The sequence below is a fragment of the Cardiocondyla obscurior genome, linkage group LG07 (assembly GCF_019399895.1).
Source record: "Cardiocondyla obscurior isolate alpha-2009 linkage group LG07, Cobs3.1, whole genome shotgun sequence".
NCBI classification, from domain to species: Eukaryota; Metazoa; Arthropoda; class Insecta; order Hymenoptera; family Formicidae; genus Cardiocondyla; species Cardiocondyla obscurior.
In genome coordinates this window covers 2749913-2775615 of record NC_091870.1, presented here as the reverse complement: position 1 = coordinate 2775615, position 25703 = coordinate 2749913, and the positions used below count along the sequence as shown (strand labels likewise).

At 33.8% G+C, this 25703-nt stretch overlaps 5 protein-coding genes across 7 annotated transcripts; 2 read left to right on the top strand and 3 right to left on the bottom strand.

Moving 5' to 3' along the window:
* Window positions 1-3: 3 nt before the first annotated feature.
* On the top strand, window positions 4-4085 carry LOC139104267 (sphingomyelin phosphodiesterase 1). Its single transcript, XM_070659645.1, has 8 exons — window positions 4-346; window positions 805-1118; window positions 1266-1649; window positions 1744-1916; window positions 2008-2208; window positions 2559-2910; window positions 2976-3166; window positions 3234-4085. Exons 1-8 carry the CDS (start codon window positions 226-228, stop codon window positions 3355-3357), a joined length of 1860 nt encoding a protein of 619 aa, XP_070515746.1. The 5' UTR covers window positions 4-225; the 3' UTR covers window positions 3358-4085.
* On the bottom strand, window positions 3468-5062 carry Uqcc1 (Ubiquinol-cytochrome c reductase complex assembly factor 1). The gene is made up of 6 exons (XM_070659712.1): window positions 4846-5062; window positions 4495-4707; window positions 4339-4411; window positions 4087-4253; window positions 3791-3985; window positions 3468-3663 (listed from the first exon to the last, which is right to left on the bottom strand). The coding sequence occupies exons 1-6, from the start codon at window positions 4885-4887 to the stop codon at window positions 3574-3576; spliced, it is 780 nt and encodes a 259-aa protein (XP_070515813.1). The 5' UTR covers window positions 4888-5062; the 3' UTR covers window positions 3468-3573.
* Window positions 5063-5323: 261 nt separating this feature from the next.
* LOC139104276 (cytochrome P450 4C1) lies at window positions 5324-15260 on the bottom strand. 2 transcript variants are annotated; one of them, XM_070659666.1, is made up of 15 exons: window positions 15122-15260; window positions 13219-13435; window positions 13002-13138; window positions 8451-8685; window positions 8232-8341; window positions 7936-8026; window positions 7621-7806; window positions 7388-7484; window positions 7132-7234; window positions 6836-6935; window positions 6589-6695; window positions 6306-6374; window positions 6025-6193; window positions 5709-5888; window positions 5324-5622 (listed from the first exon to the last, which is right to left on the bottom strand). In XM_070659666.1, the coding sequence occupies exons 4-15, from the start codon at window positions 8602-8604 to the stop codon at window positions 5447-5449; spliced, it is 1542 nt and encodes a 513-aa protein (XP_070515767.1). In that variant the 5' UTR covers window positions 8605-8685; window positions 13002-13138; window positions 13219-13435; window positions 15122-15260; the 3' UTR covers window positions 5324-5446. The 2 variants fall into 2 exon arrangements, with proteins under 2 accessions (XP_070515767.1, XP_070515768.1); XM_070659667.1 differs by lacking the exons at window positions 13002-13138; window positions 13219-13435; window positions 15122-15260 and adding an exon at window positions 8829-9725.
* A 293-nt stretch (window positions 15261-15553) lies between these two features.
* On the top strand, window positions 15554-18513 carry LOC139104274 (tyrosine-protein kinase CSK). 2 transcript variants are annotated; one of them, XM_070659664.1, is made up of 6 exons: window positions 15554-15981; window positions 16142-16795; window positions 16870-17065; window positions 17148-17231; window positions 17306-17398; window positions 17475-18513. In XM_070659664.1, the coding sequence occupies exons 1-6, from the start codon at window positions 15554-15556 to the stop codon at window positions 17568-17570; spliced, it is 1551 nt and encodes a 516-aa protein (XP_070515765.1). In that variant the 3' UTR covers window positions 17571-18513. The 2 variants fall into 2 exon arrangements, with proteins under 2 accessions (XP_070515765.1, XP_070515764.1); XM_070659663.1 differs by having other exon boundaries at window positions 17145-17231.
* Window positions 18514-19710: 1197 nt separating this feature from the next.
* LOC139104263 (uncharacterized) lies at window positions 19711-25671 on the bottom strand. The gene is given in 9 exon segments (XM_070659639.1): window positions 19711-20313; window positions 20315-20416; window positions 20418-21081; window positions 21286-21772; window positions 21774-22955; window positions 23030-23961; window positions 24663-24975; window positions 25132-25185; window positions 25294-25671. Coding segments are annotated over 7 exon segments (3828 nt in total). The 5' UTR covers window positions 24829-24975; window positions 25132-25185; window positions 25294-25671; the 3' UTR covers window positions 19711-20018.
* Window positions 25672-25703: the final 32 nt, after the last annotated feature.

Sequence of the window (25703 nt, the reverse complement as noted above, 5' to 3'; positions counted from 1 at the left end):
TAGACGAAATTTCATTATTTAAATATGAAAGCAATATATAAAACCAGTAATTTTCCGTTTTGTTTCGCACTATACATATCGATAACAATACACTATTGGTCCTATACTTTTCCACCTCTTATTGAACTATTTTACAATTGTTGAGAGAAATACTGGAAGTGGGGAATTATCTTTAAAGATATAATACGACTGCTGGTGTATATAACTGCAATAGCTGGTATATAAATGGTGCAAGTAACAGCAGTGTCACAGTGTACCTGTATCTCTATCAATATGCAGTTCTGCAGACTATTGTTTTTTGCACTTTTGTTAAAAGTTGCAAACAGCGATGCAACCGATTACATAAGTATAATAAAATTATTAATATTTTAATTAAAAAAAAATAGTTATTAAGTATTGAGAAAAATCCTTTCTTTCTTTTTTTTTTTACAAATAGAATATTCTTTTATCTCCTAATTAATGATATTTTATTTAATTATTTTCCATTTTTACGATCACTTTTTTTTACAAACAAAGATGGTCTTACACATTTATGTCACTGGTAGAATAAGTATAAAATTCCAATATACTATCTGTGATCAATAAGTTTGCATAGATACACTTCAATAAAATATACCTTAAAGATAACGAAGAATAAATAAGATAAATTTAGTCAATGTTAAAACTAAAATAATTACTTAAAGAATAATCATTAAGATAAAAAATATAATGTATGTAAAATGTATAATTGATACAGGATACATACTTTATACAGAAATGTTGTCTTATTATAAAAAATAAAATAAAAAATAATTTTTTTTACAGATAATATGACATCACGTTTTACTCACGAAATTGAAAATTGGGTAAAACTACGGCAAGAAGAAACTGAAGAATTTAAACAATTAATTCATACTTTAGCTCTTCCAACTGCTCTACAGCGTGACGATTGGCACAGCTTTGAAGGCCAAGAAAACAAATTTATTTGCATAATATGTAAATCTGTTATAAAAACTTTTTTAAGTTTTCGTAGAAAAGGTATGTCAGAGGAAGACATAAGATCTAGAGTGATTAAACTTTGCACTCTATTAAACTTGCAAACTGAGGAAGTTTGCGATGGTGCAGTAACTATTAATTTAGTAAGTAACAAATGGTTTTGTAAAAAAAAATACTGAAAATGTTTATTTTATTATCATAACTCGTAGAACTTTTTATATAGATAATATTATACTTTTGGTATATTTGTAATAAGCTTGATACTGTTTCAATATTTTTTTCTTTTGCAGCCAATAATTTTGTATATCGTTGACTCGCGGCCAGATTTAGATTCGTCCACAATTTGTGGCGTTGTATTAGAATCAAAGTCTTGTCCGCTTAATAATAATGAATTCGATTGGACAGTTGACATCGATGATAGTCCTCCAATATTGATTGATTCAGAAAAAACGAATGAAACTTTAAATATAGTGCAAATAACGGATATTCACTACGATCCTAAATACGAGCCTTATGGAAATTCATTTTGCGACGAGCCAACATGTTGTCGAATAGGACAGAACAAGACAAATACAAGTGGCAAAGTTGCGGGCTATTGGGGTGACTACAATTATTGCGACAGTCCATGGCATACCGTCGTTGATGCCCTAGATTACATTAAAGCTCAACACGAAGTAAGTACGCAAAAGCCAATTCCTATGATATTAATTATAATTCTTAAAACTTGCATATTAATTTATCACTTCATTATGTAATATTAACTTGCAGAATATCTCCTATGTATATTTCACTGGTGACATAATAGACCACGGTGTTTGGGAAACTAGTCGTGAAGGAAATGTTGAAAGTCTAAACAAGAGCTATTACCAAATCTACGAAACATTCGGAAATATTCCTGTCTATCCTATTCTAGGCAATCACGAACCGCATCCTTTAAACCAGTAAGCTATTTTATTTTCATATATCTTGTACGATTATTTGTCTACTTCCATATTTTACAACTAAAGTACCATGTGCAATTTTTTTTTTTAGATTCGCACCTAACACTATCACTGATGATGAACTAAGTACGCAATGGCTCTATGAAATGATGGCTGATTTATGGATCAATTTTAAATGGTTGCCGGAATCTACTCGCACGACTATTCTACAGGGCGGATTTTATACCGTTTCGCCTAAGAAAGGTTTTAGAATTATAGCCTTAAACAATAACGTGTGTTATTCTTATAATTGGTGAGTATAAATTGCGCATATCGCAATCAATTTTTAACTATGTCAGATACGAGCCATTAATTTTATTTGTAGATTACGATATATGTAACTTGTTGATTGATTAAAATACGTGTTTTATCTCAACGATAAATTTGCTTAATATTCTCAATCTAGCTTGTATCAGGTAAATAATGTTTTGTGCAACATATTGCGCAATTTTTATGTAATCAACATTGTATTATATAAAATCCCTCCTTTCTTTTTTTAGATTATCAGATATTTGTTTTAATTGCAATAAACCGATATAAGTTAATAATATTTTATATTAATATTTTATGTTATATGATTCTATGTAAAAGTAATTTTTGCAGGTGGCTGTGGTATCAACCACAAGATCCTTACGGCCAGCTGCAATGGCTAGCAGATACTCTTTCGCAAGCTGAAAAGGATCAAGAGTTTGTGCACATATTAGCGCACATTCCTCCCGGTTCTAGCGATTGTCAAACTACGTGGAGAAGAGAATATATTAAAATTGTCAACCGATATGCCCACATTATTAGAGCGCAATTCAACGGCCATACACACAATGACGAATTGCAATTGTATTTTAGTACCAATGATAACAGCGAAGTTAATAACGTTGCTTGGAACGGTGGTAGCTTAACCACGTACCAGAATTTAAATTCTAACTACAAGTTATACATTGTCGACAATAACAATTACGTGAGTATCAGATTATTCAATGACGCGCATAAATATTAATATTTACGCGACGTATTCCATTGTAGGCGGTGATTGATTACGAAAATTGGATGTATAATTTGACTTTAGCGAATGAGAATGCTAATCAAAGACCTTTATGGTACAAATCATACTCATTTAAAGAAGAATATGGCATTTCCGATTTGTCATACGATTCGTTACGTGTCTGGTTATCTCGACTAACGAACGATGAAAGCCTGCTGGATCTTTACTACAGGTAACGTACTGAAATTTGTTACTTATTGTCTAATCAAGTATTCTATCTCAATCGAAAATTGATTCAGGAACTTTTTCAAATTGGCCGAACCGTCGTTGAGAAATGAATGCAGCGCATTGTGCATGGAACCTTACGCGTGCCGCGTAATTGCAAACTTGGAAAATCAAGAAGCTAAGTGTAACAATAATTAGTATTTAAAATTTACTTCTAGTCAGTCATAGATTTAGCTTGATACGTTATTATAAATGTTAAGAAAAATGAAAAGAAAAGCATTACTTTAAAAAAAATATTTTACAAAAAATTAACATTCCACATTAATATATTTCTAACAATCGTCTTTTATCATGTTATATTTACAAGAACATAATATACGATATTTTATTGTTACTTGATAATTGTAATTATTACTATTGATTACATAAAGTTTTTATATTTATTAACTTTAAAATAGGTTTTGCTAAAATTTCACGATTTGGTAAACTATCGAACAAACAAATCTGGAAAGTGAACAAATAAGAAATAGTTATAGACGTACTGCTGAAAATTTAAGGCAAATTATCTTATACTAAGTATAAAATAAGATGTGGAATATTATTATGTATTATTTTTTAAGAAATGTCTTACCTGTTTCCTAACATAAATAAGAAGTGTTTCAACATGTTCTGGATTGTTACATTCCAATTGAAAGAATCGTCTCCATAATGCACCTGCTAATGTTTTATCGTCAGACTGGATGCCCTCATCATAACCTATTAAAGCAGCGTTGAACTGAGCCGATATTTCCTTTAGGTTATCACTTTTAATTTTGCTTCTGATCGTCTACAATAATAAAAAATGTATTAATAGTGTTAATTAATTGTTATGTTTGTGTATATAAAATGTATATGATAACTCTAAAAATATATGTATATGTTACTTACACCAAGTTTGTCTATTCTAGCCTGTGTATCTTCCCACATTGCCTGTACCACATTATTCCTAACAATTTTTCCATCTTTTTCGTCTGCCATATAGCGAACCATGATCATCCATACATGAAGTTCTGTCACCAAAAACCAAGAGAAGAATGTATCTGGCATATTAAAATCTGCAAAAAAAAAAATAACATATTTAAAATGTCTATATAGTTAAAATTGCAACTATCATAATTTCAGAATGTACACGAAACTTACGTTTAAAGAAGAAGGCATAATCGATTTGGTTTATCACATGTTCATATACAAAAAAACCCAAATATATAGTTCTCTGCAATTGATAAATTAACGTTATTATCGATCGAAGACACCAAGGGTTAGTTTATTCAGAGATAATAAAAAACTTTTAATTACATATTTTTGCACGTCTATTAAACCAGTTTTGTTTAATATCGTCTCGAAAATTCCTCTTTTTGAAGCTAAATTATCCACGACAGTCGTGCGTTGCTCGGATATTGTATGGGCTTCGCTGGACATTGATGTCGTAAAAATCGCTGGCAGTAGTCTGCCACTGTTAACATTTTTATGTATCGGTGTTGTTCTCCAACTCAATAACATCGCGGTGTTCTGAAACATGTGATATTAGCGGAGTCATAATAATTACAAGCATGCAGCTTGCAAGAGAGCATTTATAGTTAGAAAACGAGCATTATGGTATCTCGCGACAAAGTTATATTAATGATCGGTTTGGTTGGGCTTAGGTACCTTTGGCGAGGGTAGCAGTCGGGCGCATCGTACGACCGACATCTCGTCGTAAATATATCCCACGAGCGTGTTCACCGGAACGAGAAAGGGAACAGCAACGGAGTAAAACAAACAGGCATGTTTAAAGACTCTAAAATACTGCTCGCAGTGCTCGCAATGAAGTTCCACCGCACGGTAAACGATGGAACTTCTACGGTTAATGGAGCTCGCATCACAAACTGATGACGAGCTCGTAGCTCGTGCGACCGTATTTAAATGAAATTTCTCGATCTTAGACACATAAAGCAGTACATAGTCGTGCAAAACTGGTAGGTTACTTTACATTCTCGCAAAATTGATTGCCGTTTGTTAAATATACGTCGATCGCACTGAGTAAAATGAAGGAGAAACTGCATGCTCTCTCGATTCAAAAATATGCATGAATTTTAGAAATATTGTAACAGAATTGGAAAGCGTGGTTATATAATTAAGAAAGGTATTTTTACTTTCTAAATATATGTATTTCTTACAAAAAAAATTCATGTTTTCTACCCTTTAACTAAAAACCTTATACACTAGTAGAACTTTCCTTTGCATTCTATTCATTAAATTATAATTAGTTTCAACTTCCATTTGTTTTACGAATAGGGACAAATTTTACTCGAAGTGAATTAGCAGGACGAAGTATAAAATCGAGATTCATCTCAATATTTTTTAAGTAATCAATAGGCTCCACATAGAAATTATGTATCACAGGAGCTATAATCGCCTTCATTTCTAGCATAGCAAATCGTTGACCTATAATTTAATATGTATAATAATTATATTTATATATTTGGATATAATGATAATAATGATATAATGATAATAAAACAACAATTTACCGATACAGTTTCGTGGTCCAGCACTAAATGGTATATATGAATAAGGATGACGATTTCGAATTCTGTCAGGCAAAAATCTATCTGGATCAAATACTTCTGGGTTTGGCCAAAAATCGGAACTTCTATGAGCTAAGTAAATATTAAGAATGATCATTGTTCCAGCAGGCACAAAGTATGACTCTAAAAAATATCACATTTATATTATACAACAAAGTTAATAAATATTACTTTATTATGCAAATATAAATACAGTAAAAGTTAATTCGGATTTTGTATTTAAATAATTAAGAAAAAAAAAAATTGATCCAATACATACGTAATTTTACGTTATCTCCAAGAATTCGTGATATTACAAATACGCTGGGATACAAGCGTAACGCTTCCTTAATACATCTTTCTAAATACGGTAAATCTTGTAATAATTTCATGGAAAATTTCTCTCCATTTTTTTGCACAGCAGCGTCAATTTCATTTCTGACACGATCCTGTGACATTAAAATTATATAAATTATTAATATATTATATTATATTAATAACATTTTATTTATTAGATTATTTAATTTTTAAAAAGTGCAATTTGCATCTGACGATAGATACTTGAATGTCCTTATGCTCAGCTAATAGTGCCAAAGTAAAGCACAAACCCATTGCTGTAGTATCGTGACCCTATAATAAGATATATTAAAATACTTTTACATGCATATTATGCGTAAAAAATAATTTATCGGCGTGCTTTGATACTTGAAATTGTTATCATATCAACTCTAATTGCAAAACAAATTTTTTTCTTGTGGTTTAAATGATAAAAATTATACTTTAAAAGAGATAACCGGCTACCGTCCGTTCTACTTTTTTTTTATGAGAATAAAAATTACAGTACCTCAAACATAAAAGTATCGACCTCCTCTGCGATATCTAAATCAGTCATAAGACCCTCACGAGATGCGGCAATTAAAAGATCTAGCATCGCAAGTCGTTTTCTTCGTACTAGATCGAAATAAATAAGTATATCAATATCAATTTACTATTATACTTTTTCCCTGATATTTTCATTAAACGTTTCAATAAATAATAAATAAAATTAAATATCACAGAGATTTAAACATACTATTGTTTACATTACATACTTCCTGTCAGTTCTGTGTCATCATATTTTGCAAAAGTATCAGTACCTCGCAAGTATCGATCATTAGTTTGTTCATGGTAAAGTTTTCTTTCGGCAATAACCTAAGCGCAATGTTAAATGTATCTTTTATAATTTACATAAGCGTATTAATAATGCTTTTTGAACATTAATAAATTACGTTACAATGTTATTTTTACATTTACAACAAACGTAAAATTTTTATTGTAAAATTTTCAAATTTATAAATTTCAAAATTCCTTACGTTTAAATGTAATATTAAGTAACATATTTACATACTTGCTTAGTAAATCCATGTAATATTTTCAGAATCTTACGTTGCTCTCTGCCAGTCGGCGTGAATGAGAATATCCAGTCATAATACAGCCATGGTCTAGATATTCTTAAAAAAAAATTTTTATTCTATAGAACTTTTTTAAAAATTCTTTACAAATTGTATAATTTATAACATTTTAATGTATATATTGAAAATTTTTCTCAGTTACACAAAACTTTTATTTTAATATCTTATTAACGTATTATACTTGCAAGTTACCTATAAATAAACAGTTCGCCCATCCGATGAATTGCTTCTCGATATTGTCGTTGTTGGAATATGTCAAAACTTTGTAAAGAAACGCCCATAGCAGTTTCTACAAACATATTTACAAAAATTATATGATGCCAATACATTGTAATATTGTAACTTTTCTATAAAAATAGAAAAATATATTTTATTTTATTCACATTAATAGAAACAAAATTCTGTATAAATATAAATTACGATACCACATATTGCATTCAGCGTATATTCGCTAAAAAATGGTACTAAATCTTTTACAACTGATTCTCCTTCATTTTGTAAAGATTTGGTCATGTTTTCACCTTCTTCGATCAAATTCTCAACAAATTGTTGCAATATATTAAAATGAAAAGTGGGAGTTAATATCTTTCGTCGTAAATGCCATTTGGCACCTAAAACGTAACCAGTTCAGGGTAAATAATTGCAATAAAATATATAATAATTGTTATAACACTTACTTTCCTATTTTAGTTTTAATTAATAAATTTAAAACCATTATTTATAACAAAATATAATATTACCTCCACTAGTAAGAAGACCAGTTTGTAACCAAGGCTCTAACACTTTATAAAAAAAACTCTTGTCAATATGTTTCGTATTATTTAATATAATCTAAAATTAAAAAAAAAGAAAATTAATTACATTCTTTAATTCAGACACCAAATTAAACGTATGATTTGGCATTGGTTGATTTTCGTCACTACCTCGATGACGTTATTTTCCGTCAATGCTGAATCATATATTTAATTTTTCAGTAGTACATGACAATTTAAGTTTAATCAGATTTTATTTTCTTTTTAAAGAAATATTTTATTACCTCAAAATCATCCGGATGACAGGATACTACTGCATTATAATAGAATTGCCGAACTTTAAAAGTGGGATAGTATTCTTTACTATAGTTAACAAAATAATTCCATTGTTCCTCTGAAAAACATATAATCATAATAAATATCGAATAAATATAAAATATTAAATAATTTACATGGTGAATTAAAGGCCAATATTTAAATATGTATTCAAAATTATAACTCACTTCGTGAACCCAAGAAGTCCCATGTATTTCCGATAATAAAACGAACAGGTGGTCCTGGCATAAGATTGATATATTTGCTATTACCTTGATTCATGCAGTAATTAAATACCAACAAAATAAGGACAAGTGACAGCACTATTATAATAGCGATCATTGTTATGTTGATGAAATAATTTAATTGTCAATTTAATTCAATTTTGCTGCTTCTTTCTTCTTTTTTTTTAGTTCTTGAGTTCTATAAATTGATAAATACTTATTACTTGTTTCGAAATTTAATAGAATTGCAACTCATATATTTTAAATATTTAAAAAAATTGAGTTAGTACATTTTTTTATTTTTATAAAAAAACAAGCACAAAATTTTAATAAAAATATTACTCGGAAAAATTCGCGATAAACCGAAGTTTTAGCACTAACGTTTCCCAGTGACTGAATAATGATTGTAATAAGCATAATGTAACCATTTTATTTTGATTCTGTTTTCCGACTTGTTTACTCTAAATAATCTCATTAAAGTTAAAAGGTCTTAGTATAACAATCTGCTTAAGATAAGATTAAGTTTGTCTTAATTTTTTTTTACCGAAACTCAATTAAGAATTAAAAAAAGAAGGAATAGGAAAGCATGGCTTTAATGAAGTTGTTCTTTTTTATTAGATAACGATAATACTACAAAATTTAATTGGTGAAAGCTAAGCTAATCTTATCTTAAGATAAGATTATTTTAAAGTCAATGTAATTATAGTACAATTTCACGGAAATAAAAATTGAAGTTACTAATAATAAATATAAATAAAAATTATTTGATATATACTTAAGAAGCATAAGTGTTTGATAACAGTCAACTGTTTTAATGTACTAAAAAAATAACTTGTTGAACTTGATATTTACCTATTACAACTACAGCTAGCTGGAACGACTTATCAGTTATAATTGATAATTTCCTGAGCCCAGCATTGTTTTAATTACGGATGAGTGACATAAATATAACGACTTCATTTCGTTGACACAAAAATTGCGTGTACATGGTAAATGCCGTTGACTTAACATTTCGACCCGAGACGTTGATTGTTGTTGATGAAGCGTATTGCAAAAGACGCGCGGAATTTGCGTTATGATTTTTTAATTGACCAGTTCCGGCGGAAGTATTCCGATCGCTGACGATGGTAACACTGCGACCACCAGTTGGCGCGCGTGGAGGCGAAACTCGAGTATCGTGCGCGGATCTAGATGTTACTTTCGCATGGGAGGTGCGTAGTAAAATGGCCGCCCGACTCGAGTGAGCGGAGTGACGTTTCTCGTAAGGTGCTCGCGATCGCGCCGCGCAGTTCTCGCGCATGAATATACGCGCGTGCCGAACGCGCACGGCCGTCGCACGCGTGTCACGTCGCGCAATCCGTCTACCTCGCCCGCGCGGAGGGTGGCCCGAACGCGCGGCCGTAAGTGACTGCGGCTGCGTTCCGCCCGCACGGCTCGTCGCCGCGCACGCATTTAGGTGTGTATCCAACGCGATTCGGTCGCGAGTGCGTCCCCGCGGCGTACGGGAACGTCGGCGGACGTTGTCGGCCTGCGACCGGCGACCCGCGGCTTCTCGAACGCCCACGGGATCTCGTGCTAGCGGGTACTAGCTGGTGCACGCGCGCGCGCGCGCCAGCTAGCCAGCCAGCCAGAAAGGGAGAGTTTGGTTATACTCGGGGACGTGACTTTTTTTCCTGTCGCTTTCAGTGGGCGGTATTTAAATGACAGAACTGGACCCGACGCGCACTGACGCTGACCGACTTCAAACTCGCGTCTGTTTCCTTAATCAACAACTATTCCCCTAATCGTGTTGGTCCACCGCAAAGACCGCGAAGTGTTATGCTTTGCTTCGGCAGGTTTTATTTTGCTGTCACTCGGTTTGGTATTTGATTGCATTATCGAGAGTGTTTTTCCTATTTAGTTTCGATTGTGAAGTAATTACTTTTAAATCGGAATCTCTTATAAATATTGCATAACCAGAGAGGGAGAGAGAGAAAGAGAGATTGACAGGACATTTTGTGAATCGACAATGGAGCCTTTAACAATGTGTTGATTTAAATGTAATTTGAATAAGTCTAACAAGTCAAATTAACTTTTTACATTAAGCCAAAAATGTTCTGAGCCTGAAATTTTTTAATACAATGACCGCAAGTTATAAGCAAGTCATTAGTATACAATTCCTAATTTATTATGTGTCTATAATTTTTAGACATTGATTAATGCATTTGTTAATAAAACTTCTCTAGTTTTTTTTTCCTTTTTCTAGAGTCAAAATTTAAGACTTGAAATTAACTTGCTTTTAATTTAATTTTAATTATACATATAATTTTCTGAGAAACAGCTTGTAGAAATGAAAGTTAAACTTGCTAATTTTTTTTATGTCGTTTTCTGCAGTTTCCACTATAATTATATATTGCATTTTGGCTGAAGCATTTCATATTTCTATCTTTTAAAGAATTCTACTTTGACATTGGCGTTGAGCTGGTCCGATTCAAGAAGAGGATCGTAAGAGACGACCGAGTGATTAATGCGCCTGGGCCAGGCAAACTGGCCTCAGTCGTTCAAGCTCATGTGAACTCGGGCAATTAACAATTGACTAATTATACGGTTAACGGGCGATGAATAACGCAGTCGCGCGAGCGTGCGGCGCTTAATTGCCCGCCGCAAATGGAAAGGCTCTTCCTTCCCTGTCCTATTTCTTTCCACGTTACTCTTCTGCCGAATTATGACCAAACGAATGGTATTACACTTTGTATATACTATATGTAATTAAATCCGACTTGAAAAGTGAATGCGTATCTTCAGAATATTCGTAAAATAATAATTTTAATTACGAAGATTATTACTTCAAAGTTTTTGTTTTTTTTGACGCGAGCCAGTTGCGTATTAATAATTTATTAATATAAATTTCCTATTTTTAATTGATACAAAATGTTAGATCCAATATTTATGAATTGCTCATTCTATTGTTTTTTGATTTGCAATGTTTATGAATATTTCGAAAGATCGCAAATAATTTTATAAGTTTAAAGTAAAAATCTCTCATAATTTAGCGTAATGATAATGTATTACGTTTGTGTTTCAGAGGGGCAATATTTCTGGAAGATGGATATTCCATGCAGAGCATAGGTACGCTTTCAAGATATTTCATCTTTTAATCTTTTCATTCTACTGTCACTTCTCTGTTTTTTAGTGAAATAATGCGAAGAGGTTAATCCTTAATTTAAACGGAAAGCCGCAAATATTGTTTTTTCATTCGGTATTAATGACGTTATTCTATTCCACGCTACTATCGATAGAAAACAGGCGTAAGCGTGTTAGGGAAAGATTCGAGACATCTCGTCTCTGCTTGCGTTGACGTCGTTAAGGGCCAAGATATGAATGAAACATGAACGTAAGATTTGAAAAACGTAAAGGTAAAATAAAAAAGAGAATAGAAAAATATGAAGCTAAAAATACAATTTATGATTAGAAATTTTAATTTTTTTCTTTAGCAAATTCGAAAGAAATTAAGAGCCGCTTCATTCATGTCCAATTGATACATTTTTATATTGCAGTGACGAAGGGACTGATAATATGAAAACGCGCGCGGGTCTTCGCGGTCATGTTTGTGCATCAGCAAATTAATAGAGACTGTCAACGCGATCAGATACGCGAAGTGTCTTTCGCGGCTCGCGATTCGTCTCGCGTTGCTCGTCGCGAGGAGTTTCCGACAAACGCGCGTCGCTCGGAAGTTCTCGGGAAGAAAGCGTATGAGGAAGAGACGTTTGTCCCCCCGGAGAGTCATGTGCAAGGCAACGTCAGATGGAAAACGGTGGTGGGTCACGGTACAGTAACGTGTACTGTTAAAGAGCGCGCAACGAGTGCGTTGCGCCGGCCGTGAATCTGTTGCACGCACCGCTTTGCCTCCGCGTCGCCGGCTCCTCGTTTCTCTCTCTTCCCCCGTGCTTTTTGCATTTGCGCCCTTTTACGTTCTCTCGCGGGATATTAATAGGATCGTGGTGCGTGCCGGCTTGGCATGCGAGCAAGGCACGAGCCTCGCGTAAAACGCCTTTCGCGAAACCAACGATCGTGAATCTTATCGTAGACGATTTTATAGATCCCCCGGCCAAACGAGTATTTTCGTTTAATATGTAACATATGCGAAAGATGCTAGGCGTTTTAAATGCATTTGTTTGAAATACTTGGATGTTAGATTCTCGTAACATTGGTTAAAGAGTTAATAGTCACGATATATATTTTAAGTTGTGATATAACTTTTTATTATATATGATAAGTTTAGAGTAGGAAAAACTCTCTCTAGGAAGACGTATATCTTATCGTTAAAAGTTTTTTTAGAAACTTATTAGCGTGATTTTTTTTAAATGTTATTTATGCAGAAGATCTTTTCTGTCCTATTTATTGAAAGTCTTGAGAATCACGGTTATTCCGGTTATTGTTCGATTCTTGAAAGTGTACAGTTGTGTTCGCACGGACTACAATTGCATCATAAATACGGATTTTTTTTTAAATAGATAAATGAGATTTTTTACTTACGAATAAAGCTACGTCGTTTTTGATGATCTTACGTGACGTGGATTGTGGTCTGCGGCTCGTACAAAGGCTCTGATAGTTAATCACAAGACAGAGTTCGGAAAACAGTGATACATATAAGTTGATATTTCCCAGTCGACCTTTAAATGCGTATAAACCACATAATTATCGTGATTGCGTGATCTATTAAAATTAACATAAGCTGAATCGCGTTACTTACTTCCCTCGAGCATTATCAGATGTATGTATGTTGAATAACGTCGTCATATAACGAGGCTTTTTAAAGTTTCCTTTTCTCAGTTTTCGGCTAGCCAAGCACGTGAGAATGTTTGCTATTCAGAATATTTGTCTTGCTTGATGTTTCTTTGATAAACATGAATTCACATAGAATTTCAATTACTCTGCTATATACGTGGAACGAGAAAACATTCTTCAATCTAAAAAAAAAAAAGAAGTTAAAAAAGTAAAATATTTTTCTAAAAATAATCTATTTACAGCGATTTATTATTATTATGCTTTTGCATAGATATATTAACATAAAACTAGCTATTGAAGTAAAATTTGTGTTTGAAAAGTCTCGAACTTTTTCTGTTAATTGTAACTTTGGTCCTTGCGATACTGACGGTATATTTTATTTAAAAACATTTTCACGTAATACGCAGAACAAATGTAGAGTTCGGTAAACGTGCACTTTCTCTGAATCATAGATATTTGAGGCATAAATAGTTTGAGTTGTAAACGGTTACAGATATACAGCACGTAACTCTTTTAAGCACCTCGCTGCACGCGATAGAACAGTTTTGTACTGTGTTTTTCTTTCCTTTTTTTTTTTTTACATAGGCTGCACACCGGTAGGAATTAATGTCGCGTGCAGTCGATAATAAATTTCATTAGACTAAAATCTATGCGGCCATGCAGTTGGGTTACCTGACAAGCGCGATGGAACGTGTATTACAGGTACGCACCTTGCATCTAGATACGATATTGATATTCAAAGCGTTTCGCGCCTGTTGAGCGAAATAGTTTTTTTTTTTTTTTTTTTTTTTTAATTTTTGGCTGTACGAAATTCTATTTTAGCATAGAGAAAAGAGAAGAGTGGTTCCATTCCATATTTTACTCATAAAACTAAACGTTTCACTTTTATGCCTTACGCTTATTACGACTTTTTTACATGTTTATTATAAAAAAAAACAAAAAACAACGTAGATACGGATTATATCGCAAATCCAACATTATATACTTTTTTTATTATTTTTTTTTTTTTGAATGAACGATTTTATTTGACGTTTTTTTTTCTTCTGCGTGTCGTGTATTCTCCGCGATGCTAATCGCTTATCTGTCGAAATACTAGCGAGGCACAAGACAGAAATGTGACTTCCAGCTTACGTAATAGAACGATTCGCATATTATGTTCCACTGCAACTATATCTTTTCGCATGACATAATTCTCTCCTTTTTTTTTCTGTTTTTCTCTTTTTTGTCTCTCAAACGTCCGACCAAGGATAGAGACAGTTAAATTATTCAGTATTCGCCGCTGCGACGGATTTGTTTCTTTTGTTACTATATTTGATCATAATATAGATAGCGTCAAGAAATCGTTGCCGGTAATTCAACGAGCATTTCCTTTAAAAGCTATTTTCTTACGTTATAAGGCGCTTCCCATGTATATTTTATTCATTTTAACCGGCAGGAATATTTCCGTACGTCTTTCGCGTTATTTCGACATATTAACGATACTTATCCGATACTTCTGTTCTTAAAACACAAAAGAAAAACGAATTTTGAATCTTACGTACGTCAGAATGAATGAATTTATGATTTCTCGTCGCAGATTATCTATTGCAAGTGCTGTGTATTTATTTTGCGTGGAAATTGTATGTCGCTTAGTCATGTAATTATGGGCAGGATAATTATAGGCCTACTCTACTACACTTTATTCGCGTTACATTCGTCGCGAAAAAATACACGAATGGTATGTGACTCATCTATCATACACGTTCCATGTACGGTCGTGCGGCGCATCGTAATACGGCGGATGAGCATCGCGATAGTGTACGTACGCGCTTTGAAACAATGGGTACTTAGATTGACTACTGTATATTAAAACCCGACACGCGGTTTACCGGATATATATGCTGCTTGAATATGCATCGATCACATTCATCTAACGAGTTTTATTAATTATCGTTTCCGTGCGTTGCAACACTCCCGGGATAATTAAGTCATCGGACATTGTCGATCACTTTGCACCATGGTTGTATTTCTTTTTTTTCTTTTTTTTTTTAGAACATTCCTCTTGTTTCATCTTTATATAGAACTGGCTGTTCTTGTACTCCAGTTCAAGAATATTATCTGTATTAATTATATAAAAATATTAATAGCGTGTACGATTTTGAAAAATGTTGGAACAGTACTTATATTAAGCTTGTATCATCTTTATGTTCTTACTTCATTCTCTGGATTACTTTTACACGAGTCATTAATGTACTTACGGGTAGAACATCAATAAAGCGTCTTATTTAATGAGGCAGGCTGATAAATGATGCCCGAGATTCATGAATGCGTTTCATTCATCTTCGCAGGTTGATAGAGCCTACTGTGTGGTAGCTGCCATGCCAACGTACCACAATGCGGGTGGCGGATACCCGAATGTGTCAGCGCCAGCGCGGCAAGCGAAACTCGACGGCAATCAAAATCATCACACTATTCCTTCAAACGTAACGTCTCATCCTCTCATACAAAACAACATTCAGCAGCAGCAGCAGCACAGCGTTCCTTCCAACCTGACTGCAGGTAGCATTCCGTCCCATCCAGTGTCGCCGACGATGACCACGCATTCGAATGTCACCACTTCCAGCATCACGACACACATGAACACTACGTCTTCGCCAGTGATTCTCACTTCCAATGCCATTAATCCGACCGGCAACACTACCGCATTGCCGGTCAATCCACGACACGAAGTGAAACTGAACGCAATGCCGTACGTATCATTATTAACTTCGTACTTGAAGTTATAATAATTTGCTGAAAAATATTGAAATATATATTTAAGTGTGTGAGACAAGTTAAATATTCGATGTTATAAGTTTAATTAAAACTAGCAATAATACATTAATTTAATTAAATTTTTTTTTGTGCAGATGGTTTCACGGAAAAATATCGAGGGAAACGGCAGAAAAATTGTTGCGACCACGAGAAGACGGTTTATTTCTAGTTCGAGAGTCTACGAATTTCCCTGGGGACTACACACTCTGCGTATGCTACCAAGGACGTGTACAGCATTACAGGGTGAAATATAAAAATAACCAGTTAACAATCGATGACGAAGAGTTCTTCGAGAATCTAGCGCTTTTGGTTGAACATTATGAGCAAGATGCGGATGGTTTGTGTACGCAGCTAACAAAATCTCTGCCGAAACAAGGCAAGCAAGATTTCTGCGTGGACCCAAAGGCGTTTGTGGAAGCTGGTTGGGTGATTCAGACTCATGAGTTAGAGTTAAGAGAGTGTATTGGAAAGGGAGAATTCGGAGACGTATTGTTAGGCGTCTATCGAGGAGAAAGAGTTGCGGTAAAAATGCTGAAGGATAACAGTGAAGCGGCACAGAGGTTTCTAGCCGAAGCAAGCTTAATGACTTCATTGATTCATGACAATCTGGTTAAATTACTCGGTCTTGTTTTTAATAATCAACATATGTACCTGGTTACGGAGTATATGAGTAAGGGATCCCTGGTGGATTATTTACGGTCGAGAGGAAGATTACATGTTTCGAAAAAGGATCAAATTAACTTTGCATAGTACGTAAACAAACGTAAAATATATTTAACGACTGCAACGTACCTGTATTAATTTTACTTTTAATGTATTACAGCGATACGTGTGCTGGTATGGCGTATCTGGAATCTAGACATGTTGTGCATCGAGACTTAGCGGCGAGAAACGTTCTCGTAGCGGAGGATAATTCTGCCAAAGTATCCGACTTTGGCCTGGCGCGAGACGAAAACTTTTCTCTCGACGGTGGAAAACTACCGATCAAATGGACTGCACCAGAGGCTCTAAAACAAAACGTAAATAAAATTTGCAAGTTACAATCGTATAAAAAAAATACTGATATGTTATATTTATGTATCATATTACTGTTTCCAGAAGTTTTCAAACAAGTCTGATATGTGGAGTTTCGGAATTCTTCTCTGGGAAATCTATTCCTTTGGTCGTGTACCGTATCCGCGAATTGTGAGTAATGTTGTTCCACTAAACTTTCATATACGACGTATGATATATTTTTCTCATGTTATTATTAATTGCAGCCTCTAGCCGATGTTGTGAAGTGTGTAGAAAAAGGATATAAAATGGAACCGCCAGATGGATGTCCTGTAGAAGTTTACGATATTATGAAACAGGTATAAATTTGTCTTTTATGTTACATATTGTATTTTATATTTTACTTAGAAATGTTATTTTTTAACAATTTAACAGGCATGGGATTTACAACCAGAAAAAAGACCAAGTTTTCACGATATAAAAGTAACACTCGGCCAATTGAGAGCTGAGTACACCAAAGGCGTGAATTAAAAAAAAAAAAAATTAAAACAATTTAAGTAAACTTAGTGAAAAACTAAAAAGGCAGGGACTGGGATGCCCGAATTTCTCGTTTTTAAGACGAAAATAGTGATTTTGAATGCTTCTGTTAGAAGAGAAAAAGACAGAATTCGATTGTATATTGTATACAAAAAATAGTATTTGCTTTGCTTATATTTATTGTTACTTTAGTTCTTGAAATGTGTGGGAAGAAGTTTAATTTTTATATAGTAATATTTTGCACACAAAGCATTACCTATGGTCAATCGTGCCTTTGTCCAAGTTGACGTTCTCTATCAAGAAATTTAACTTGTACATGATGAAATCCGAACATATTCAGGATAAAATCAACATTTAAAATGCGTAATTTGCCTACTACTTAATTTTCAATAGTCACGTTTAAAGTGATTTATGGTGATAAAATAGCTTTGTGACTACACAATTTTTTTCAGATCCAAGTTTTTTTTTAACTATAGCACAGAAATGACGTATTATACAATATTAAATTTAAATGATTAATAGCACATGCTATATGTTATGCTATTCACAATCTTGTCCATTTAGTTTTAATCAATTAGTTTCGTTTTTTTGTTAAAATTGTGTAAAAAAATTCAATTGCAATTTGTTGTGAATATAAAATATTTGCCTAAACAGTTACAGTTATATATTGCAAATAATTAAATATTTAGTGAAATGTTTAGTTGCTTAAGTTTCTTTGATCAAAGATTTGTCATAAGAAGTATTAATTTTTAACTAAATTATATTACAATTACAATATACATCATTTAAGTGTTTTCATTAAATATTTGACTGTATTAATGGTGTAAGTGTATCTTTTTGTAAATATTTTTGTATATAATTTATTGAAAAAGAATATTTCAAGAACAATTGATACTAATTAACAATAAAATCTACATTTTTTTAAATTTGAGATAAATACGCATTTCGAACGTATGTTTATATAATTGCACCAATTGTTAAAAAGTGATTATATCATGATTTTAAAGTAGTATATCATTTTACACCGTTTCTTTGTATGATCTATTATTCAGTTTCATAAAACATTTTGCCAATAATAATTACGGACTAATTGTGACTACTTGGCCGTATTTCGGTAAATAGTAGCCATGAGCTACGAAGAAGATCAAATAATTTATTCTTTAAGCTGTCAGACGAGTGTCAAGGTCTGTAAAATTGTAGATATTAAATTCTTATATTATACGTAACGTAATTTAAAAAAAAATTAAATTTTTTTTTCATTAATAAAATATCAAGATATCTAATATATATCTATGTAAAAAAAAAAACAAAAAAAAGAAAACAAAAAAAAAACTCGTGATACTGTGTATTAAATCGACACTGTATTATGTGCTAATTTATTAAACTTTGGAAAGTGACGTGATCACTTAGTTCCTTAAAACGAAATCTTTCATGATAACAGAGATTGTCTTGACTGATAAAATATTTCACAACAATAGGTTCGATCTTTCTCTTCCACAAGTGTCTCTTCATTCTGCGGTTAGTTCCATAAGAAATTTAGAACGTATTTATCTTAAGCATGGTCTGTTTGTAACTTTGATATTACAGTATGTACTTGAGGTACACGTATTAATAATGTGTATTAATATGGCTCTAACTGATATCTTAAATTGCTTTTTTATTGCGAAGTTTAATATTTGTATGTATTTACAATTTGCGAATGAGTTCTTCCACCTATAAATTTCATATTACTCATCTAAAATGCCAATTTTTTCTCCATTTATGTCTTTGATGTGGCAGCTTCAAGATAAAATATCTTGTTATTCGTTAAAGAACATTATATTTATATAAAAAATTATATATATAAGCAATGTCGCGTGTAACATTGTTACTTGTGTATTTTGATATATGTACACGGAATTTCGTTGTTACGATATTAGTTTTCTTATAACAACCAATGTGTCTGTTTATTTTCTAATAATAATCGATCGCGATTAGAGTGTAAGAAATCTATAATATATATATAAATATATATATTAATTAATGAATTAGGAAGGTCGCAAAATCACGCAAGGGAATTAAACCGTACTTGATAATGCATGTGTTCACGTTAAAACAGTATGATGTTATGATTCGATACGAGTGTATGGGATTTGTGACAAATACTTTTTCCATTCTTGTAACTCTTTTATAGAGTCTGGAACGATTAACTCTGGGAAAGCATTAAAATTTATTTGTCATCATACTGTTGCTATGTCACAATTCTAAAGATTCTCATTAGACAGCTATAGAGAGAATAGATCACTGATGAAAAAGATAAAAGTTATTAATAAAGGAAAAAAGTTACTCAATAATTGTGTACTTTAATGAACCTGAAGTTAGATGATTATAATGATATATTTTTTATAATTCTTAATTACTTGTTAATATCCACGTTAATAGTCGTAGTACCTTAAATTTTTATCAGTTATTAGATATCAATAAATATGCATTACGATTTTCGTATATACTTGTATTTATTTTAGGTTGCAATTCGAGATAATTATGAACGCTTATTACGAGTTCGTTATCGGCAGCATTATTATCAACGATTGTATGTTCTTCCACAGATACATTATTACTTTTAATATTATCATGTGAATGCTCATTTAAAATTTCTTCCTCAAACTCATTATCATATTCTCTCATTCCCGATATTTTGCCGTTAATTGCGTTTGTTTTTATAATCTCTGATAATGTCCAGAATTTTTCGCTACTCTAATTCACGTATTTCATTTTCTTTGAACATTTCTACATTTTCGTTACGTTTCACTCGAAAAGATTCAAGTTTATTTTTCTCAGTACGTTTTAAAAAAAGAAAAAGGATAATTCTGTGAATTTAGAGAATTTTTCAATCGACTATGTATCAAGAGACTCTTCCGCACTTTATAAGATTTACTTAAATGGCTTAAATTACGTGTCAGTATCAAGTCACGATTGTGATGTGATGTACCGATCAATAAATATCTTGTGTCGTTTTTCTGGTTTTCAATTATTAAATGGTTTATTTTACGTATTTTATTAAAGCTTTTTCTCGTAAAAGTTCGTAACGTATCGCAAAAATCATGTATGAGAGTTTTATAATTCAGACCTGATGAAAAATGCGAAGTATTATCAATGGATAAACTGTAACTTTTTGAAATTATTTCGGAATAATCGCTTATTAAAACGTGTCTTGATCTAAGGACATCAGTATTAAAATCGTTATGAATTATTACGTCACGAATCAACTTTAACAATTTTCTGATCATTGCAGTTATTTTATTGATAAACGTGATCATGCAGTTGCGAGTGACAGAAAATAGTTTTGCAATTAAGTTTCCTTCGCATTCTACATCGGGATGATAAAACACGTTATTTCTGCAAAGAGTTTCTAAGATACTACCTGTGACATCGTTGCAGCGGGATAAACGTTTTGTAGCCGTAATTCCTTCTTTCATTATCGGACTTGGATAAGTTCCTACGTCGTCTCCGTTTTTCTCATTATCTGAGTAAAAAATTTTGATTTAAACTCCATTTTATACTTGATATTCTGCGCAGAATTATATAATTTTGAGAAATCTATTCTGACGCGAACTAATGAAAAGCCATTGCAAATTATAAAATAGAAACGTAAAAAATTACTTTTTTTTTTTTTTTTTTTAAATCTATACCAAAATATATGTCAATGTCAAGAAATCTACAAACTTACCTGTTACATATTTGTGCAGGTTTTTAAACGGAGGAAATATATTTGCTTTTAACAAAGTCGTGGTTGTGTCTTTATCTTCCGTAAATGTGATTTGCCATTCATGATCGAAGGAGAGATTTGGAATATCCAATTTCTTCGGGTATACGCTCTTCGAGTGATCTTTTCCGGTAATATTGTATGCGACAGCACTTCTTAGAAAATGTATCGAACTACGATTATTTAATTTTTCAATATCCGGATCAGTAGTTACATTTTTCTCTCTTTTACTTGTTGCTGTTTCTTTCTCAATTGTTCGTTTTCTTTCATATTTGTTACTTTTATCGTATACAATATTTGTCATCAACGAGACAATGTGAAATTTGCTTCTCTCTTTGTTTTTGCTAATTGGTACTTGACTCGTGTTTCGTTCCACCATTGCATCTATAGCTGAAAGTAAGAATTCGTCGTTTTTACATTTCTGTTCATCACCGCATCTTTCTTTTTTTCGATTTTACTGTAGTTTTTAATGATGAAGTATATATGTTGTCTAATGATTTTGTTTCCATTTCCTGCACACTCGAAATTGGATTTTTATTTGCAACTTTTAAGATAGTTTTGGCTCTCACCTTTTCTCGATCAGCTTCCTGCGGGGAGATATCTCGGAAACTTTTAATCTCGATGTCGTGTTCCTTAATCGCCTTATCTGTTTTTAAAATTGCGATTTCATCTTCCGCTTGCTTTTTAAATTGTTCAAAGTTTGACAAACTTTCAAATTTCTGCTGATCCATTGTCTGATCACAGCTTTGAATCTCGACCACTTCTTGTACTTCATCCTTTGCATCGATTTTTTCGTTGAACGTAACCGTGTTGCTTTTAGATTCCGTTAAAGTCTTTGATTCGTTGTCAGCGACATTGGTGCGCGCCTCAACCTTACGTTTCGCATTGCATGGAGTTCCACAATATTCCATCATGTCGACCTTTACGCAGACGTTTGATGTTAGCTTCATCAAGGATAATATTTCGCTATCCTCCAATTCTACGATATCATTAATTGTTGCTGCATTTATTTCAACAATTTTTAATTGGAGTTTTTTTTTAGCCTCATCAAGACTTTCCTCCGAAGTTCTGTCGCAACACGTGCAATTGTCCGCGCTGAAATGCTGCCGATTGGAAGTCACCGGTTGTTCTTTCGTGTGATCGACATGTTTATCACCGTATAAATTTTTAGGCAAATTTTCAGGCGTGCCGGTTTCAGGAACGGTTCGCGTAACAGTTTCCGGTTTACCCGTGCATGGCTTCAGTAGCAGCCTCCTGGGACTTCGTGGTTTTACGTAAGTGAACGGGTCTGGCGAACGAGAAGTGTCTGGTGGCAACGTGTTGTATAATCTCCTGGGATCCTCGAATCTCGCTGAGTAACACGATCTGGAGAATTGTTGCACAATATGCGACGATAATGTAGGTGCCGGAAACATAGCACATCGTCGACGATCGAATTCTGCTTCTACTTGGCAAATTTTATTTTGAATATTACGCAGCCGAGTCTCCGCAATCGCCCGTTGCGATCGATACGGAGAAAAGTTTACGTTTACTCGTTCGTCGCATTCTTTCTTTCGCAGCGCTGACAAGAAGTCCCGCAGCTCGGCATCAGATTTGAGGGACAGGACTGTAGGATCTATAAGATCGGTCTCCACCTTATGATAAAAAATAAAGACAATTATATGCAGTCTAAATATAAACAATATTGAAAATTCTTTAACGATCTTACCTCCACACCAACCCCTTGAATCTCCATTATTTTTTGATTGATAAGTGCCTCGACCTGTGCTTTTAGCAGATTCATTTTCAACTGCACCAACGTGAGAATCGGGATAACGTTGGGCGGTGGATTAGCCGTCATGTGCAGATTAATCAGCGCGTTCACTTGCTGCGCGTTCCTCGATTCCGATAGCAATTGATCTTTCGTTAGAACGCTTATCGCCTTCTGTGCCCTCATCATCGTGTCTTCCATGGTGGTGGTCACATTCGAGCCCGGCACTTTGCGTAACACCAGGCGTGTGGCGGCGCACGGTATGATGCCTTGCATCGATAGAAATTGCGACGCCAGAGCTTGCAGATGCAATGAGGACGGACAGTTTCTTTTCGAGCAGATAGTATCGTCGAGAGTGGGCGTGCAGCGATGCTCGTCCGGATCGGTAGCGTCAAAACGACAGCCAGCGCGTAAGACATTTCTGATCTCCGTTGAGTCAGCATCCCCTTTTCGGCAACAACCGCAGCTCGGTACGACCTCGTGAGTGCGGGCAAACGGATTGCCGTATGGTAGAGGTATAGGATAGGGATAGAACGACGGCGGTGGCGGATAACAAGCGGCTGAACTGTTTAATCCGTTCGGTGAATGTGCCGCTGGAGGCGACGATGTTATTTGAGGTACTGAAGGAGGCATGGGCGGCTGGTGCTGTTGTTGGGACGCTGGTGATGGCTGGCAGTTGCCGGGCAAAATGAAGATAGGCGTAGCACTCACGTACGCATGAATCTGGTCTAAAATATTCTGCGGCAGCTGGCTACAACCGGGATGAGTCTGCAGTAGGTTTTGGAAGACGGGTTGACATGGATTTGTTATTGGTTGTGATGTACCAGGCGTGCACTGATGATTCACTATGTAAGTATCTGGTTGGCAAAGGTGAGTAAAGGGTCCGCCGCCTGGATAGACAAATAAAGTTATAATAGATAAAACAACGACATCAGCTATTTTCATCAATTGCTTGAGCATGTTTCTTATTATTAAATTACTGTTTAAAATTAATTTTATTAGTCATATTTTATATATCAAACTTTAATTGACATTGTTTTAAATAATTAAAAAAATTAATAAATATTCATATATATAATTAATTATCATTTTGAAAATATTATTACTTATGATAATTACAGAGGAAAATATTCACTGACAATTTCAGATGGATTTGTTTAATTGTTTTAAATTTATGTCATAAAAAACAAGTAATATTAATATCAATTTGTTATTATTTCGAAAACGTTATTACAAATGCACAAGGATATAATTTATCTACTATTAAAATTTTAAACAGGTTTATTTAGTTTCCAATTAATGCTACTTCAAATAAATATGTAGACTTTTCGGCTTCGTTATTAGCCCAATAAATGAAATATAAATGGAATGAATAAAAAATGAGAATAACTCAAGAGCTCAAGAGAAATAAAACATTTTACTTAAAAGAACGTTACTAAACTATTTAGAATAAAAGTGTTTTTATATTTGAACTGTTCCCACAGCTCTGTCGTTTCATTTTAATTTCTATTTTTTGGACAACATTTAATATAAAACTGGGCGTTGAATTATTACGTAATTTAGCGTTTGATTGGCATGATTGGCTTTGTACCTTGAGAAGTTCCGGAGCATGGACCGCATGCTGCAGTTTGCATCTGCTGAGTGCTGGCTCCCCGTTGTTGACATGTTGGAAAATTATACTGACTCGTCTGCACGGGTACGTTCTGACAGGGCGTGACCTGTGACATCGAGGCCGCGTTACAGGGCAAATTAATCATCGGTACCAGAGGGCTAGATCATTGATTTGCTTTAACGGATTTAGATCCCGGCTGCAGCTGTCGTGCCCGTTTGTCCTCCTTCGCGATCAATAATGCATTATTCTATTCGCGGCATTTGACCTCATCCATGGCTTTGGAAGATTACACCTGAAAATTTTGAATTGTAAATTACGGGACACGAGATGCTTGGTGCTTGACGCCGTTGGGCTGAAGTTACAGCTTGTCGGCGAAATAAAATTATTCGTTATCGATAGCTCGCAGCGGCATTTAACTTTGCAGAACTTGCCGTCGTAAATAATTCACCTCAAATCAAGAGTACGTGGGCTCTGTTGGCATTGGAAACGTCCGTACGTCGGTCTGCTGTAAAAACGTGAACGTTTTGTGAGAGAAGAAATTTTTCTCCCGGCATTTCAAGACCAAAACTCACTCACGCATCATCCGGTTAAGATAAATCCAATTACTTACATAGATCCAATTAGAGCGAGAGTAATTTCTTCAACGACGATAATCTCTATATAACACAATTTAAAGTTACTTCCACCTTTCTCGGGATCGATAACCTTTTCTCCGATTAAGTGCCGATGAAAATGTACTTAAAGAGACGGCGACGTTTCCTAAACGGTTCGTCACGTCTCGGTGTGGCGTAAACTTATTTGCGACGTCATTAAAAATCAATAATCCCGTTCGAATCCGGTAAATCGGAAAGAGGAAGTGCAGCTGAATATTTCATTATTATTTAGCACTAGATTTATGTACGGACGTGATCGCGTTTTTATCTAAGCTCAGCTCGGAATATTTTGTACCAAAGAACAAAGTCGAAAGCGCAATTAGAGTGACGTAATAAATAATTTAATGTAATAAAAATAATTGATAAC

What these genes read in the sequence shown, in the direction of transcription:
- LOC139104267 (XM_070659645.1), top strand. Translation starts at nt 226, where the DNA reads ATGGTGCAAGTAACAGCAGTGTCACAGTGTACCTGTATCTCTATCAAT. An exon ending in GAACCGCATCCTTTAAACCA is followed by an intron (nt 1,917 to 2,007) that starts GTAAGCTATTTT and finishes TTTTTTTTTTAG; the next exon opens with ATTCGCACCTAACACTATCA. An exon ending in TTGTCGACAATAACAATTAC is followed by an intron (nt 2,911 to 2,975) that starts GTGAGTATCAGA and finishes ATTCCATTGTAG; the next exon opens with GCGGTGATTGATTACGAAAA.
- Uqcc1 (XM_070659712.1), bottom strand. Translation starts at nt 4,887, where the DNA reads ATGTCGGTCGTACGATGCGCCCGACTGCTACCCTCGCCAAAG. An exon ending in TTATGCCTTCTTCTTTAAAC is followed by an intron (nt 4,254 to 4,338) that starts GTAAGTTTCGTG and finishes TTTTTTTTGCAG; the next exon opens with ATTTTAATATGCCAGATACA. An exon ending in CTAGAATAGACAAACTTGGT is followed by an intron (nt 3,986 to 4,086) that starts GTAAGTAACATA and finishes TTATTATTGTAG; the next exon opens with ACGATCAGAAGCAAAATTAA.
- LOC139104276 (XM_070659666.1), bottom strand. Translation starts at nt 8,604, where the DNA reads ATGATCGCTATTATAATAGTGCTGTCACTTGTCCTTATTTTGTTGGTA. An exon ending in TACATGGATTTACTAAGCAA is followed by an intron (nt 6,936 to 7,131) that starts GTATGTAAATAT and finishes CATTGCGCTTAG; the next exon opens with GTTATTGCCGAAAGAAAACT. An exon ending in TGGACCACGAAACTGTATCG is followed by an intron (nt 5,623 to 5,708) that starts GTAAATTGTTGT and finishes ATTAAATTATAG; the next exon opens with GTCAACGATTTGCTATGCTA.
- LOC139104274 (XM_070659663.1), top strand. Translation starts at nt 15,554, where the DNA reads ATGAATGCGTTTCATTCATCTTCGCAGGTTGATAGAGCCTACTGTGTG. An exon ending in GTGAAACTGAACGCAATGCC is followed by an intron (nt 15,982 to 16,141) that starts GTACGTATCATT and finishes TTTTTTGTGCAG; the next exon opens with ATGGTTTCACGGAAAAATAT. An exon ending in GTGTACCGTATCCGCGAATT is followed by an intron (nt 17,232 to 17,305) that starts GTGAGTAATGTT and finishes TATTAATTGCAG; the next exon opens with CCTCTAGCCGATGTTGTGAA.